At 50.7% G+C, this 16,791-nt stretch overlaps 1 protein-coding gene across 2 annotated transcripts in view; it reads right to left on the bottom strand.

The window, feature by feature from the left end:
- The window catches only part of SEZ6L (seizure related 6 homolog like), a 155,228-nt gene that overhangs the window by 54,541 nt on the left and 83,896 nt on the right, over positions 1-16,791 (bottom strand). For both annotated transcript variants that reach the window (XM_065568899.1, XM_065568897.1), the window contains exons 2-3: positions 12,731-13,468; positions 10,496-10,629 (exon numbers count right to left, since the gene is read on the bottom strand). In XM_065568899.1, the coding sequence (XP_065424971.1) occupies positions 10,496-10,629; positions 12,731-13,468 (872 nt within the window). The remainder of the gene's footprint in view (positions 1-10,495; positions 10,630-12,730; positions 13,469-16,791) is intronic.

Here is a 16,791-nt window from a genome sequence, read left to right as displayed (position 1 = left end):
GTTCTCTTTAGGCTCCAGACCTGGCCACAGTGAGCCCTGCCTTGGTGATGTCTCGACTGAGAGCTTGGAGATACCCCGGGATGCTGCTGGCCCATGGTGCATTCCCTCCGGCTGCATTAGCTGCAGGGAACTCATGGCTCTCACTGGCTCCACTTCACTTCCAGACTGGGTTGGCTTTGATTTACTGAGGCTGTGGTGGGTTGGGTCCTGGCTCCCTGACACGCTTCCTGGAGGGCTCAGACTAACAGTCTGGGCTGGGGGAGACGGCAGGTAGATTCTCCTTTCACTGCCCCCAGTGTAAATCAGGGGGCACCTCATTGAAACCATTGTGAAATTGGTGGGAGAGGAGACTCGACTCCAGGGGGCTCTCAGAAGGGAAGGAGCAGCATTAGGGCTCCGTGCCAGGCACTGGCGTGGGGGGGGGGGGGGAGTTGGAGACTCCTGCACGTGTGCTTGTTTTGGGGGGCAATTCACTTTTTCTTGGGCTTCCTGGATGAGAGGCAAGAACTGACAGCTCGATTCCTATGTGCACAGGAGCATGCAACGAACGTGTGCCTAACTTGTACACGATTGTCTTGTTTGTTCCAGTCTCCAATGGCAAACGCCCCAATGAAAAGCCTCTCTAGGCAGACAGAGACCTGGGCTCAGATTTCAACATTAATTCCTTGTTGATTAGGGGTGGATTAATTGGAATAGCTGAAACGAACACAGCCAAACTCAGCCTTTGTATAAGTTAAAGCAACTCCACTGACTTCCATTGGGTTTTCACCTGTGCTGGATTTAGCTCATTGTGTCTGTTCTGAATCACTGGAAAAATCCAGAGACTTCCTGACGTGTGTTGTGCTGAAATCACTCAAGGATGGTTCTGTTTCCAAACCAGGTTTGTCAGGTGAAGGCCGGCCCCAAAGTCACGCTGACAAATTGAGACGGGAAATATTTAAGGAACAGTCATTGGAGCAGCATGACAATTGAGCTGCTCTGCTTTACGGCGGCTTTCCCCGTTTCCAGGGCCTGTCTGCGGAGGAGAAATTTCAGGCGGGTACGTAGGCTGGAGACAGATCTCCGAAGGGGGCAGGTGCTGATTCATGCATTGCAGCACTTACCCAGCAAGCTGACGCGCAGGCATTCCTGACGGGTGTCAGCAGCAGGCCCCGGGCGAGGGAAGGCTTTGCAGAGCTATAGCTCTAGCCGGCAGCCCGCATGGCAGCAGTCACTTTCCAGCTATTTCAATTCTGTCTCGGGTTAGGCTGTACTTGGGAAACGTACAGAAGAGGATGAAAGAAAGAGCCGGGGGGTTTCTGGCTCTCTTGAAGCAGATTTCTCCTTTATCACGGGGAGGTAGGTAACCAGCACAGTCCTGGGGACTCCCCTCTGTGTCTGGGATAACTGTCAGCTACACATTGGTACAGTGGCCTTGTGCCAGGGAGCATCAGCCAGGCAGAAAGGTACCATATGTGCAGCTTCCTGCCAGGAACTGCAAAGGGAAATCAAAGAGTGAACTAATTTAAGCTCCCGGAACATGTGTCATTAAGACGGGGGCAGGGGGAAGAATCCTTCCAACCCAAACGAACAGACTCGTTCGCCCCCTAGAAAAAACCCAAACATCTTTACATGGAGCTGAAATCTCTCTAAGGAAATGATGTTTCTTGCCAAGAATGTCAAGAGTTTTTTATAAATGTAATTTTATTATAATTAGCTGCTCTGTCCTTATCGCTGCGATGCGGGGACCTAATTTGCAGCATGTCAGTGGCTCAGGGCTTGATGTGCTGGGCGGCTTGCAGTGGGCTCGGTAAGAGGACTGGGGTCTGAAACGTCTAATAAGGTGAGATTCACCCCTGGGCAGAGCGCCAGCACAAAGTCTCGTTAGGAGCCACTTATATTCCACAAGGCCGAGGTACCACTTAAATCCCACTTCACCCCATGTCTAGGCCTTATGCACAGAGCTGAATTTCCCCTATAATTCATCAAGGGCCGGATTCACAGGCCACTGACGTCAGTGGGAAAGTTTGCATTGATTTCAATGGGTTCAGGCTGGGGTAAGGCCAGGATGACAGAGCTGCTGAGGTGTGCAGAGGGGTTCTCCATTCAGGGGCATGTGCAGGAGCGAATTGCTGGAGAGAAGTAATTAGAACTTGCCAGGGACTTTCATTTTCTTTCTCTTTTTGTAACTCCCGCACGGTGACATGGTAATGAGCTTTTCTCTTTTACGCCGCTCTGTCTCTTAATCTATATTACAAGATGTTAGTAATGTAGTAATGAATCTTTACTCTTCCGGATTTTTTTCCTTCCATCCACCCATTTAATGAGTTATTACCCTATCCAAATGCATCACAGAGAAGGGCTTTTGTTTAAATTCAGCTTCAGTTTTTCTGCCTTCTCATCTGCGGCTGCTGTGATGCCATTAAAAGGCTTAAACAAGGAGATCTTTTCCTGTGTGTTTCTGAACTAGACATTCCCGGCAATGGTACTGATACAGCACAGCTAATGAGGGACAAAGGGCAGTGTTTTGTTCTGTGATCTGCACAGGCCATCCCTCTAGTGCGCAGAACACAACAGTGTGCGCTGGGCCAGGGACCGCGCTGTGCAGTAACCACACGGGGCCCCAGGGGCTGGGAAGAGATCCCCTTTATTCAGTGAGGTAGTTCCCAAGTACCTCTGCAGAACAGAGCACAGGCTTCGGCAGCACCCGTCCCGCAGCCTTCCTGTCTGGGCAGCTAAACCACTTAAAGGTACAGTTCCCAATACCACTGGGGCCTAATGCCAGACATGAGGGGCCTGGGATCAGCTGGTAACCGCAGCACCAGCGTGGCTGAGTGGCATCGCCAGGACTGCTCTTCAGCCCAGCAGCAGCACTTGGCCCGCACCTGCCATCGCTCCTTAGCCTGCCTTGTTCCCTGCCCTGCTCCAGCCCAGCTCGGTTTCCGACTCCTGACTCTGGCTCTTGGCTCTGACCACTAGGCCTGACCAGAGGGAGCCTTTCCATTGTCTCTGGTGGGGGCTGGACCAGGCCCTGAATCCCCTGGACCGTCCATAGGGGTTTGACTTAGGAATCCAGTCCTAAATATAGACCACAGCTCTGCTGCACCGGAGAGACGTATGTGTGTCCCTGCCACAAAGCCTCTGCCGCAACTCACAGGGCCTGGTCTCTCCACTGATGACTAAGGCCTGGTCTCCACCTAAAACGTAGGTCAACCTCGGTACCTCGCTCAGGGCTATGGAAAATCCTGAGCTCTGAGTGCCGTAGTCAGGTTGACCTAAGTCCCACTGTAGACGCAGCTAGATCAACGGAAGAGTCCTTCTGCCGACCTAGTTCCTGCCTCTTGGAGAGGTGGATCACCTGCCTCGAGGGAGAAAACCCGTCTGCAATGCAGGGAGTGTCTACACGACAGCGGCTGCAGCGCCAGGGCTCGCTGCTCTAGTGGCTGCAGTGCAGACGTGTGCTCAGCTAGTCTGGCGCCCGGCGAGCCTTCCCGGCCGGGTCGGGAGTTCGTACGGCTGCTGCCCATGCTGTGGCTGTGCAGTCTCCAGCCCAGGGAACCCAGCACCAGCACAAAAGCCACGTAGAAACCGAAAAGGAGCCACTGCAGAGTTGCATAACATGAATGGGGTGGCCCGGTTTAGCTGATGCAGCCCTAGCGGTGTTATAGAATCACAGAAGATCAGGGCTGGAAGGGACCTCAGGAGGTATCTAGGCCAACGCCCTGCTCAAAGCAGGACCAACCCCAACTAAATCATCCCAGCCAGGGCTTTGTCAAGCCGGGCCTTAAAAACCTCTAAGGATGGAGATTCCACCACCTCCGTAGGTAACCCATTCCAGTGCTTCACCACCCCCCTAGTGAAATAGTGTTTCCTAATATCCAATATCCAAGGTGGGGTTCTCTGTCTCTCTCCCCTGCCACTCCACCACTGTGACCATTTCAGCAAGGCCTCTTCTGCTTCTCTCCGTTACTGAAGTCAGGAATTAGCCAGCACGAGTGACTATGTGGCGGGGGGGAAGAATGGCATTGCACTATTTCCGCACCTGACTCATGTAATTAGCTTTGTAGCCGGTGAAGCTGGGAGCATCTGTACATGTAAAATAATTAAAGGAGGCGGGAAGGGATTCTAAATGACAGGCTGGCAAAACAAGAGGGAGCAGCAGGAAAGCCATTAATCTTTTCATCAGGCCATCACGCTGGGCTGCTCTCTTCTCCCTCAGACTAGATGGGTGAGGCCGGGATCCCTCAGAGATGGGTAAAGATAATTGTCATCAGTGCTTTGATCAGCCATTCAGGCCATCCGAAAATCCCAGGTTATTTCCCTTCCAGGAGTAGTGTGCGGCTAAAACAACCCCGTCCTCAACAGCTTCTGACAAGGGCTGTGTGAATAATACATGACGCTTAGTTGGCACTTTCCATCTTCTGATCACTTTAAAACACTGGATAATTAATCCTTAAAATACCAGTACAAGGGAGGCATTTAAATAGACAATGATCCTCATTTTACAGAGGGGAAACTGAGGCACGGAGCAGGGACGTGACATGCTCTGGGCTACACGGGGAGTTGGTGTGAGAGCTGGGATTAGCGTTTAGGATCTCCGGTGCTTGTATCATTAGACCACAGCGCTCCCCTGAGAGTGGAGGGGCCGTGGGCCAGGGACAGCCCAAACACTGACAGCCTGCTTCCTCGTCTACATTTTTAATCATGATTAGCCCTTGGATGGCATCTCTACCCATCAAAGCCCTTGGCAGACATTTTCAGCCTCACTAGCCGTGTGTTAAAAGCCCTTGGTATGGAGGGAATCAAAGACTTCGCATATTTTGAGTGTTTGTTTATTTTCTGCAGTTACTGATGATTTGCATGGACCTCACGTGACATTTAGGGCATTTCATTCCCTCTCCTGCCGACTGTCTCTCTAAGGTAATTTACCTTCATGTTGGTCTTGTGACCTATCCAGGGTTCAGCTCAGCGACTTCCCTTTTATCTCCTTCTAAACTGGCGTGACAGGATAACAGTGACACCTGGAATCATGGGGGCATTTCCGCCTGCGAAGGCCAAGCGTGCACTATTCTAGCCGCACACACTAGTGCTCTGTGTCTTTGGTGATATTCTGGGCGTAAGGACTATCCATCCGTGCAGCCACATTCCCGTCGCACTCACCTGTCTATCTGATACACTACATGCCATGTAGAGATTAAAGCATGAAAAGAGATCAAATGTCTCTCACTTGCCCTGCGTGCTATTTCCAGCCTCCATCTGAAATAAATCGCAAAGCTGGTTAAAGAGTCTTCCACAGAGCTTGCTGCTCTTGGCGATAGGTGAGCCAGCTTTTGACACCAGACCATGGTGCCCCACGTCCGATTCAGTGATCCCAGGAGAGGCTTCTCCAGCGTGGGGATCCTAGGAGCAAGGGTTTCTTATTTTCCTTCCGTTTGCTCATAGATTCTAGCCCATCTGCCAGGGAGATCTTTAGAGGCTGGACGGAGGGGAAGAGTTTCTTGCTGTTTTCATCTCCAGGCAGCTGGTATTGAGGAGGCAGGAGACAAAGTTATGCAGGTAGGTTCCAGCCTGCCTGTACTTGGGACACTTGTACTGCAGTGTCCTGTACCGTAATATGGAAAAATGGGCCCCCTGGCTCCCTTTCCTGCCTCACCATCAGTACCTGCTCAGGGCCCTGTTCGCCAGCCCTCAGCCAGGCAACAGAACAGGGTTAGCTGAGTCCATTCAACAGCTGTATGTGTCCCCTGGGCGTTCCTGCGGCCCAGACTAGCAATGGGACTTTCCCATCCATAGCAGCAGGGACAGCTCCACTCTCACCCTGAGACTGGGCCAGCATGGAACTGATCTCAGGCAGGAATATTTGGATTCCCTTCATAAGCCGCACATGCGACGGGACGTGAGCACTGCTCACCTAGGTGAGGGGCAAACCGGGAAAGAGGGGCTGCTAGCCCGAAACAGTAAGTTATATTCTTGGCTTCAAAAGTCCAAAGTTAGAGCTGTCCCTTGGCGACTTTGCACAGATTACTCCAAATGTTGCCCTATTTCCATGTATTGCTCTGCAGAGGTTATATTCTATCAGAGATTAACCATTGTCCAGCAATGTATCCAAAGTGCTAGGCTCAGACATGCTTTCTTTACAGAGCTTTTCTTTCCAAGCATCCCCCCGTCCTGCTCTCCAAAATGTGCCTATTACGGTGGATAACTCCCCGTGCTTGGACGCTTCAGGCTGGCTGTTCCTCTTGCTCTAAGGCTGTTGCTCAGAGGGGCTGAGTATTTTAGCAAGGGCAGCCAGCTTTCACATTGTTGTATGGGGCTGTGAAACAAATTCTCTCCCATACATCCCCCAGCCCCCCCACTAAAACCTACCCCCATCATCTGTGATCAGATCATTGTGCCCAGGCCGGGGCTGGGCATAGTGGCGAGAATTAGCGAGGGGTGTGTGTATGGGGGGCGGGGAGGCTCCCTACATTCCCCTGCTGCTACCTAGCCCCCCTGCTTGTACATTCAAACCTAGTGACTGATTTGCTTTACATTCAGAGACCCCCAGTGGCTTAGCAGATCTGGGTGTACTTGTGTGTCATGCAGCCATGACTCCTGTCCTGTACACAGCGTGGTGAGAAACGAATGCTGCCCGTGCAGAGCAGATATGTGCTCGGAGCCAGGCAAGGTTGTGCTCAACAAAGGCAGATCTGCTTTGTAATATAACGGCTAAGAGCCTCAGACGCATCAGCAAAGTGAAAAGGGGAGTTCTGAAGGCGGAGAGGCTAATTTTATGCTCCATTAAAACCCTGACCTACAACGGAGCAAGGTCAGGAATGATGTCACTGGATGGGTTACAACGGGAGGCAAATTTACAGCAGAGCAGTTTGTCTTTAGCACCCTCTAGATTCAGGAGACGGAGTCCTTGTTAGAGAAAAGTTTTTAAAATATGCATAAAATGCCAGCGTTTCAGTGTTTGCCCCAATGCTCGCTCCACTTGACGACCATGCTACACTTAATTCCATGAACACCCTTTCCATCAGGCTGCAACAAGGTCAGCCCTCTCCTTCAGTCCAGCCACACATAATGGTGGGAACAAGCCCGCCCGTTCCTTTGAATGCACATTGCTAATTACAGAGATTAAAAGTGGATGTAGCTTAATAAGAAATAAATTGTAACATGGGGAAAACTGAAGAAGAAAAAGGTCCCAAGGAGAGCTCTAGTCTAGTGCACAGACTACGCTGATGTTGTTTTACTCATGTTTCAAGGACAGGTAGCGACTGCTCTTCTCCTTCTGGGGCTTATTTATCAGTTACCTGCCCAGGCTTCCAGGATGGCTTCTAACGCAGGGAAATATTAGCACCGTTTTCCCAGGAATAGCTCATTTCAGCTGCACACACTAAGCAAGGAGTGAGAGCTGTTTCCATGGCGTGTCAGTGACTGTTCTACAGCTGACCCCAGTGGGACGGCCCCTAATCAGAGCACCTGGGCTGAATATATTTCTCCAGCGCCTTAATTGTGCCTGCAGGAACGTTCATAATTGACCAGACAGGGGTCCCAATCCAGCAAGCTACTTAAGGGCATGCCTAACTTAAATCACCCGAGTAGTCCCTAAGCACCGTGCTGAATGCCGGCCTTGGCATGTGGCAATTCCACAAACAGTGGGTCTGACACATCCGTCACATGACCCGCATTCTTTGGGGTAGGCACTGGCCTTTCCTATGTTTGTACAGCATCGAGCACAATGAGGTGGTTGTGACTGTTAATATTAAATCATAATAACGCTAATATGTCTGCGGACTCCGGGGTCTGCAAACCCGCCAGGGTAGGCATGTCTCTTTCCTGTGTTTGAACAGCGCCTAGCACCCTGGCGTCCGGATCCCGATCAGGGCCGTTGGGTGTATACTACACATTGTTACCATTACTCTCTTGTCACCTGTGGCCGCATGTTTATTTCTTCTGCGCCTGAGGATTATGGTCCATGTTGGTGAACGTGATTTCCTCTTCTGATGGCTATCAGACACGGGCCAGTATTGCGCATGAACAAAAGGTGCGGCCCCAGGCGTGTGCTGCGCTTTGAGGCGCACACATGTTCTTACTTGGAAATAGTGCATTTTCCTGTTACTGAATTTGTGTCATGGATATAACAGGGGGATTCCTAGGGAGTCAGCTCTGCACCTAAGAATAGCAGAACTGTTGGGTTCTCTTGACACATTGGCGCTTCCATTTAGAGCCCATCCCATTAAGGGTTGGGGAACAAAGGTGGAGCAATCCGTCAATTTGGAGAGAATGCTTTTTATTTTTCTCCTAGCTATCAAGGCAGGATGTCTGTTTGGGGAATAAATTGCTTGCCGTTGTCCCTGTGTTAAAGTTAATTGGATGGTATTTTAAAGCTTTGATCTATCTGGGGATCAAACTGTACCAGCTCCCTTCTATCGTTTATTTGTGACATGGATTAGGAAGAATCTGGAGTTTTTGCCATGTCAGACTCATTTGTAGTAGCAGCTGCACCAGGCAAAATAATCTATATGACCATATGGCCGGTGAGCAGTAGGGAAGTGACATATACAGCTGGCCAGCACTGCTGGTCAATAAATGGTAAACTACAGCCACCACCGGATGAATGTTATGTGTAGCTGCAACTGGAGTTGTGTATATGGTTCACCTTGCATGTTAGGCAGGAGTTTATCCTACTACTCTGCTTGTGTTTGTCTAGGGCACGGAGGCTTCTTTGGAATGCCAGGGTGTAGGTCCAGTGCTCATGTTGGTTTGAGCCTCCCTTCCAGCTGGCACATAGGGAGTGACCCTGGAGCTCTATATGGAGGGGGGGATGGAATGGCCAGGGTAAGTGAAAACTGCCCGAAGCAGGACCGATAGAAACCAGGGCTAGTTGATATTTGTCTATCAGAATTCTTCTTGGGCTGAAAACGGACTTTTCAACGAAGCTAAATTTTTTGCAAAAAGTATTTACTTTTCTGGGAAAATTTTGACTTTTCATGAAAAAACAAACAAACAAACCCCAAAGTCAAAAAGATTTGGCGAAACTCCCAACATTTTGATTTGGAAATACTGCAGGGTGGTACCTCCCCTATGGGCGGGGCTCCCTGGCCAGGTCCCACCACAGCCGTGGGACTCCCATGTAGATGAGAACAGGGGCACAAGGTGCCTGACCTGCGACTCCCACCAGGCACTGCGGCAGCATTCCAAATCAGGCTTTGGACGGAAAAAATTGGGTTTGATTTTTTGCCAAAAAGTTTTAATTTTCTGGGAAAACTTTGACAAAAGCAAAGCCAGGGTAAACGTGTCCTGAATCAGGGCCATTGACTTCAGTGGGAGCACGTTTTGTTTACATGGGGGTACGTGACAGTGCAGGCACACTCAGCCACCGGTTTGCGTAGTGCCCTCGTCTTTGCTAAACTTTTGCCTTACTTGCAGGCTGAGGCGTGTAAAACCTTCACACCATTATGATGCGTGTGCTCACCCGGGCGTGGGGTTCGTGGTTAGGGTACTGGGACTCTGGCACTGACTTGTTGTGTGACTCTGGGCAAGTCACTTCACTGCTCCCTGCCTCAGTTTTCCCATCTGTAAATTGGGAATGAAGCAGAGCTGGTTCTCAGCAGGGTGGGACGGTAAATGAGCTGGTAGCTGTAAAGTGCATGGAGAAGCTTGGCTGCAGGGTGCTCTGGAGGACAAGGTATTAAATACTCTGAGCTCCTTGGATGGCAGATATGCTAGTGACAGTATCACCATAACTGGGGCTGACTGGCTGGTGTTGGATGGGCAGAGGGCTCCTTCGCTCTGACAAGCCACTTGCATTCAGGGGCAGGATTTCAGCACTGTGTCTATGCCCCTGCTCGCCCGCCAGGATCTACGTTAATGTACACATGTTCCATTACAAGTGTTGCCCTTCCGACACGCTGTGTGTATGTGTTCGATCCTCTCCTTGCTGCCCCAGAGAACAAGCGCAGTGGCTGCTGGGTAGAATCCTAGAAAAACCCTTCTGCAGAGTGGGACGTTTCCTGACACAGTGAGTCTGAGATTCCAGGATCAGACCCCAGGCTGACCCAACACTGCTACCTCAGGCAGGGGGAACTGGGTGATTTCCCACCATGCATCTCTGCCCCTGCTCCCCCTCTCTTTGCCTGCCACTGAGTCACACACTTGAGCTGAGGCTGTTTCTTTTGTCCTAGTCTACATGGATCAAAGCGGCCTGATGGGACCGGTGGGGATTCCCTGGGGCTGGAGCGGGACCTATAGAGTGCATACAGCTAATGCTGGCCCACTGTGGAGGGACGAATGTCACCCTAGGTGCCCATGTATGCGGTCAGTAGCTGCAGTCGGGGGCTTTGTGTCCAGCACCAACCAGCCCAGCAGAGTCTGTCCCCGGCAGCTCCCTGCACATGCCAGGAGAGCGATGCTCATTCGATGGGTACAGATGGGAAGACGAGAACTACAACATTTTTTAATTACATGATGGCAGCTTCAGGCACTGACTCACTGAGGAAACAGCAGCCTCGAAGTGCCACCGTGTTCTTACCTGGAGCTCAACTCCATAGCCCGTGTAGACTGTCACGTTATAGGTGCACTCCAGGAAGTTGGGCACAGGAAGCGGGGGATAGTCCGTCGAGTCAATGTAGCCTTCTGGGTCGTAGAAGCTCACGCTGCAGATAACTGGAGGCAAAGCCATATGAATTAATAATGAACTGTGGGGAGCTTCCCACTGGCTGAGGAACAAGCCTTGTGGGCCATCCCAGCTCCCCTTCCACACTTCGGGTTTGGGACGGGGAAAGAGCTAAGAAAAAATGTTGTTTCCCTTTTTCTTTTTTTAAAAGAGATCTCTGACCAAAAAAGCTCAGACCATCCCTGCAGGTTCCCTTCTGCAGGCGACTTACCAGCGACAGGGAAACAGAGACTGAGACAGTATCAAAGTCTGTTCTGGAGTCAGATTCCGGCAGTCACTCCTGTTTCATTTCTGCATACGAACAAACAGTGACCCTGACTGAGGTGGTTCACTGCAGGCCACAACACTGTGTTTCCTGCCAGATAGACCTTGCCAACCATCCGAACACTTCTGGAATGAGCACAGCACCTGCACCTTTTAAATGCACCGCATAGCACGGCTCATTTAGACACCTGGTCCAAAGCCCCTGGCAGTCAATGGAACGACTCCCAGTGAAGGACTCTGGATCAGGCCCATAGACCTTAGCTTTTTCTAATAGCCACCCTGGAAGTTTGGTTGTTATTTGACTGGCAGGAGCTTGGCCCTGAGGGAGGACAGCAGGCTAGTAACATCCTAACAGCAGTGAGGTGTGTGAGGAAGGTTAGGTACAGGTGCACAATGAAGCGCCACCTCCCGCCTCCCAACACAACACGACTCTCACTAGCACCAGGGACCGTTAACTGGGGCTGGGCCCCAGACAGCCCTGCTGATGGGGTGATAGCTGCACTGCCCACACTGGCCCTGCAAGAGCTCGAGTGGGCCCAATCAGCCAGTGAGGATGCAATAGGGGAGAATTAAGCCTGGGAGGAAAGCCCTGATTGGGGAAAGCTCACCTGTGTGGGGACAGGCGGGACTTCTATAAAGGCAGGAAGTTGGCGGCAGAGGGGTTGCAGGGAGGTAGTTTGCAGGCACTCCCAGGAGGAGGGAGGTGCACTTGGGGGGCCATAGGGACAAGGAGCCCAGGGCTCGGGCTGGCAAACCTGGAGGCGTGGGGGAGGGCCTGGAGGTGAGGAAGAGGCTCAGGGAAAGGCAGCAGGGTGCAGGAGGGAACCACACCTGGGCTGCGGTTCAGAGGGCCCGAACCGGAACCTGGAGTAGAGAACAGGCCTGGGTTCCCCTGCCAGCCACTGAGGGAGCAGCCCCTGCGGCAGGGAACGGGAGGACTGACAGAGACGGCTGGTGAGCAGGGACTTTGATACACGTCCCCGGAAGGGGAAACCACGTACATAGGGACCTGGCCGGAGGGCTGAGTCACACAGAAGATGCTGCGGTTCCTGGAGCGAGAGGGGCACAGGCTCAGAGAGTAGCTGCTGGCCGGGGCGTCGACCTGAGGAGCAATTCCCCACCGTGACAGGAGGCGGCGCCGTCCCTGCGGTGAGTCAAGCCCCCCGTGAAAGATGGAAAAATCCCTGGTTTTATGTAAGAAACCTATTTCCCCGGCCGTGGGCTACCCCTGATATCACCACGTACATCCCTGCTGGCAGCCCATGGCCTCTGGCTCCTGGGCCCCTCACACAGCAGAGAAGAGAGCTAACCCCCGTGATCTGGAACAACTCTGCTCGCTCAGCGGATGGAGCTGGCCCATGCCAGGCACTTCCTTGCGAGCAGAGACTTCCTCCTTGGCTTTAGCCTGGGTTATTCTAAACCCTCAGTTTCCTGCTCCACATTCACTAAGTTCTGCTGGTTCCACTAGAACAGCCTTCCTGATCCCCAAGGATACCTTAAAGACTTGACTTTGGGTTACAATCTCGGTGTCTATGCCATTGCGTGGCTAGCTGGCTCCCACTCCATCTCCTGCATTACGCGCCAGGCTGCCTTTCGTACGAGAGCCAGGTGCAGCTGTCTCCTGAACGTGGCGACACGATTGCATTGGTGCAGATTTTTGACACCAATGAAACGTGCAAGCTCTTGGGCAGCTCCAAAAGCGCACGCTGCGTTTGCAGACACAGGAAGCGTGTCCTCTCTCACTTCACAGCCTGGCGCCTCCACCCTCCTCCTCCTCCTGCGGCTCGGGGTTTGTGGGGCTGTGGCCGTGCAGAGAGGGGGGCTTACCTGGCGTGTGCTCGGTGGTGATGACTGTGGTCGTGATGATGGTGGAAGTGGTTGTTTCTTGACTTTCTTCGGAAGCAGATCCATTCATCTCGTTCTCTGCACTGCTTGTCTTGTTAACACTGGGGCCGATTGTATCGCCTTCTACAGCAGCTGCGTCAGGCCCAGGCTGCTTTACTGTCTCTGGGCTTTGGGAAGTGGGCTGGCGGATTAAAGGTCGTAACGTAAAAGGAGAAATCTGCAGTGGAGACTGGCTGGTTGTGCCACTGCCTCCTCTCCTGCCACCCCACAATGGCAGCTCTGGGGTTGCTTGCTTGGCTTCAGAAGCCATAGTAATCCCATTCCCCAGCGCATGAGGCTCTTCAGCAGAGGTGAAGGACCTGGGGCGTGACAGGTTTGGCTGAGAGGCAGCTCTCTGAAGCATTGCTGGGGTAGTTTGGGGTCTCAGATGCTTCCTTGTGGTGTTTACTTGCTTTAGAGAAGGTGGCTTCTTCTTGGAAGGGAAAGTTTGTTTTGTATGGGCTTCAGGGGCAGAAGCTGGCTCTTGTAGAACATCTCTGTGAGGCAATGGAGTCATCTTCTCAGTCCCAGAATCGAAGAAGTCTTCTCCTGACTGAAGAAGGTTGTGAGCTGTGGTGTGGGGGGGCTCTCCCTTCTCTTTGCCAGTCGTGTTGTTTGGGAGTTCGTCAGAGCCGAGTGGGTAGGAACTTGAAGGGGCATTCTTCCCCTCTGAGTTAATGTCTGCAAGAGAGGGAGGGAAAAGAGATGCATTGAAAATTCTGGGCATGACATTATGCACTGTACCTAACTGCAGTAAATCGACCCCTGGAGAGACCGGCGGCTGCCTGAGCACCCCGCCGCACTCACAAACATTCTGATCATGGCAGAGCAATAAGGACCCTGCACTGATTGACTGACACTGAGATTTTTGCCAAGCCCGGAGAGCCTTATCTCACAGCTCAATTCAGTGCTTCTCTTTGAGTCCGTTTCGCTAAAAGTCAGTGGTTCGAAAGGTTCATTTGCTCATGACGAGTGTACTGCTGTAGCTCTGTCTCTGTGAACTGCTACAATTTTACAATCCGCATCAGCCAATAGGTTTACTTGGCAGAGATTGATTGTGCTGTTGTTCCTTGCTCTTGTCATGCCTGTACTGCACTGCATGCCCAATGGAGGACAGACGCCTAATCAAGCTGATCTCCTACCTTCTAATCACATAAAACTACTGTTTGGTTTAGACAATGCAGCCAATAGACTCTTGTGCTAAGAACGTTAGAACAGCCGGACTGGGTCAGATCAATGGCCGCAGTGGCCAGTGCCGGGTGCCCCAGAGGGAATGAACAGAACAGGCAAGGACCAAGTGATCCATCCCCTGTCCGCCATTCCCAGCTTCTGGCAAAAGTTAGGCAAAGGAAAAGACAGAAAAGATTAGTCAAAGCTACATCCCCAGAGTTTAGCTGTGGAGATGGGTCATAAATAAATCTCTATTTCAGACAATTTATCTGATTCTGCTGTAGTCCTCAGGGTAAAACTGTCTGTGGCAGAACAGCTACATAAAATGTAGCATAAAGTAAAATCAAACAGAATAAACACTTCCCACGAAAGCAGTGATTGCTAGGGAAGGTACTTAATACGCTTTACTTAAGAAATGTAATGCAAAACCCACTCCTATCTCACAAGCACATTTGGAGTCCAAATCCTCCAAACTTAAGGTTAAACACAGTACAGATGAGATCTTTTCTATTGTTAGAATAGGGGAATGTGTTCGAAATGTGACTGACTCCTTCACAGCTGCAGACATCAGCTATGAAAGCGCCTGCGTTCCTGTGTGGCCCTCAAGTACCTACATGCTGCTTAGCCGTTATAAAAGTGCCGCTTCAGACACTGGTCTCAAGGAAAATGATAGACAGACTCAGTCGTCTCATGGTTTCACTGAGCTATTTACAGAGATTTTTCTTGTGCTTTCCGGCTCCTGCCCTGTCAGCTGCAGTCACGTTTGATTGCACGGCACCCACAATATCACTGATCATTGGAAAAGCCTGGGTTTGTGAGCATGAATCCTCGAAGGGTGAAAGCCACCCCTGTGCTAAGAGCCAGCCAGGGGCCCATCTGGGTCCACAAAAGTCCTGCTTTCTCTTCTGACCATTAGTGGAACTAGAGGGGCATAGAACTCAAGTGAGCACTTTACGATTTCACACAGAGTGAGAGTCAGTAAAGAAAGGATCTGTCAGACAAAGCCCAGGGCACAGTCGGATCTGCACTGCTGTAGAGGGGCATAGAACTCAAGTGAGCGCTTTACGATTTCACACAGAGTGAGCGTCAGTAAAGAAGGGATCTGTCAGACAAAGCCCAGGGCACAGTCGGATCTGCACTGCTGTAGAACACAGACAGGATTTTGTAAAGCATCAAGGATTTTAGTACACAAAACCTCCTCCCCCGCCGTACTGCATCAGGCTAAACGGAGTCGTGACGGACAGAGGTGAGCACGGATGGGTGTAAAGCTACTTCCAGGTTCATTTTTATAATCAGAATTAAAGTGTATGAAAAATGGTGTGAAATCAGCCGTGCAAAGTTATCGCTGAAGTTCACCACGCCAAGCACAGGACTCGTATCACAGCGATAGCTGAGGGGAGGGGGCAGAAGTGCCTTTGGCAGCACCCTGTTCCTGCAGCTTCCCAGTATCTGGGGTAAATTAGAGCCACCGAAGCTTTCAATAGTGTAATGCAGATTTTGCCCAGATATAGATTTTTTTTGTATAAGGGTTAAATATATTCAGATCCATCACAACAGTGATTCCTTGAAATTTCAAGGACAGTAAATTCCAGACAAATACAAGGAAATTTCACTTTATGCAACTTATAATCAACATATGCAATCTATGACCATTGGAGGTCAGTCAGAGGAAAACAGCCTGGATGAATTAGGCAATGGGGCATGGGATTTTATTACCATTTGACTAGACGGGGTGAATAACAACTTCTCTAATACATTCAGTGCCTCTTTCTGCTCACAGAATATCCCAGATCCAAATGTAGTTCCCTGCATTTGCATTATTCTAAATCCGACAGCAAACATTTTTGGGTTGCACACACTAACTCACTAGCAGAGCGCCGAGCAGTTGTCAGCCACGCGGTACTGGTTAGATAAGTCACATGGTGTTGTTTCTGAGCCGCATTTGCCTAGAAGGGCTTTAATTTGCCTTCGCTGACACTGAAACTATGATAAGATCAATGGAATGGGGGTAAACTGGTCGTTCCAGGACCCACCAAGGCATTTCCCCAGCACTGCACAGCCAGGCCAAATGCACTGGGGGAGGGAGTGGTTCTTTTGACCCCCCCAGTGGTCTGAGCTGCCCGGGCAGCTCCTGGGATTTAACGATATTTCACAAAACAGCCTCTGTCGGTGACAAGTGGCTTGAAGCCCTAAATTACCCTGAACATTTCATTCAAATTAAGATTAATGGCACTTAGAATAAAAGCTCACTAGTTATTTTTACATCTCACTTTATCTCCTGCCCTTGAGTTTCCAGGAAATAATCTAGGACCCGAGTGAAAAGGAGCAAAGGGATTCTTTGATGTGAAATCTGAAGTGTAGGGCCAGTTCAGGGTTATTAGCATAGGTGAGTACAACCTCTCTGGAATTTAACCATTATTTATAATAATCCATGATTTTAAGGCCTTTGAACTTCTTGCTTCTGAAGTTTTAGCATTAGTTTTGCTATTACAGAGTCTTTGAACTAGGCATGAGAAGTTACATGCGCCGAATACAATGAAAACAGCCCATTAGCAGTGTAGCTGGAATGTAGAAATGCAGCGAACAGGGACAGTAATTTAAGGGAAACACTGTAACAGGGTCAGCTGCCTCCTGAACGCCCTTTCACATGTTTTTTCAGTGGTCAAAATGCCCCCTCCTTAGGGCCTGGGTTTATTCACCGAAAATAAACTCAAAGTCCCAAGTTAAAGTCCAACACACCAACGTTGCTTAGCTCTTCCTGCTCTCAGGTCTTGCTGCCTGGAGAGCTCTGCAGTCTCTCCCCTGCTTGCTTAGGGTCTCTCCTATCTCAGCAG

This window comes from Chrysemys picta, chromosome 15 (assembly GCF_011386835.1).
Source record: "Chrysemys picta bellii isolate R12L10 chromosome 15, ASM1138683v2, whole genome shotgun sequence".
Lineage (NCBI taxonomy): Eukaryota > Metazoa > Chordata > Testudines > Emydidae > Chrysemys > Chrysemys picta.
Note: the sequence above shows the minus strand (reverse complement) of the source record. Positions and strands in the feature narration are given on the sequence as shown.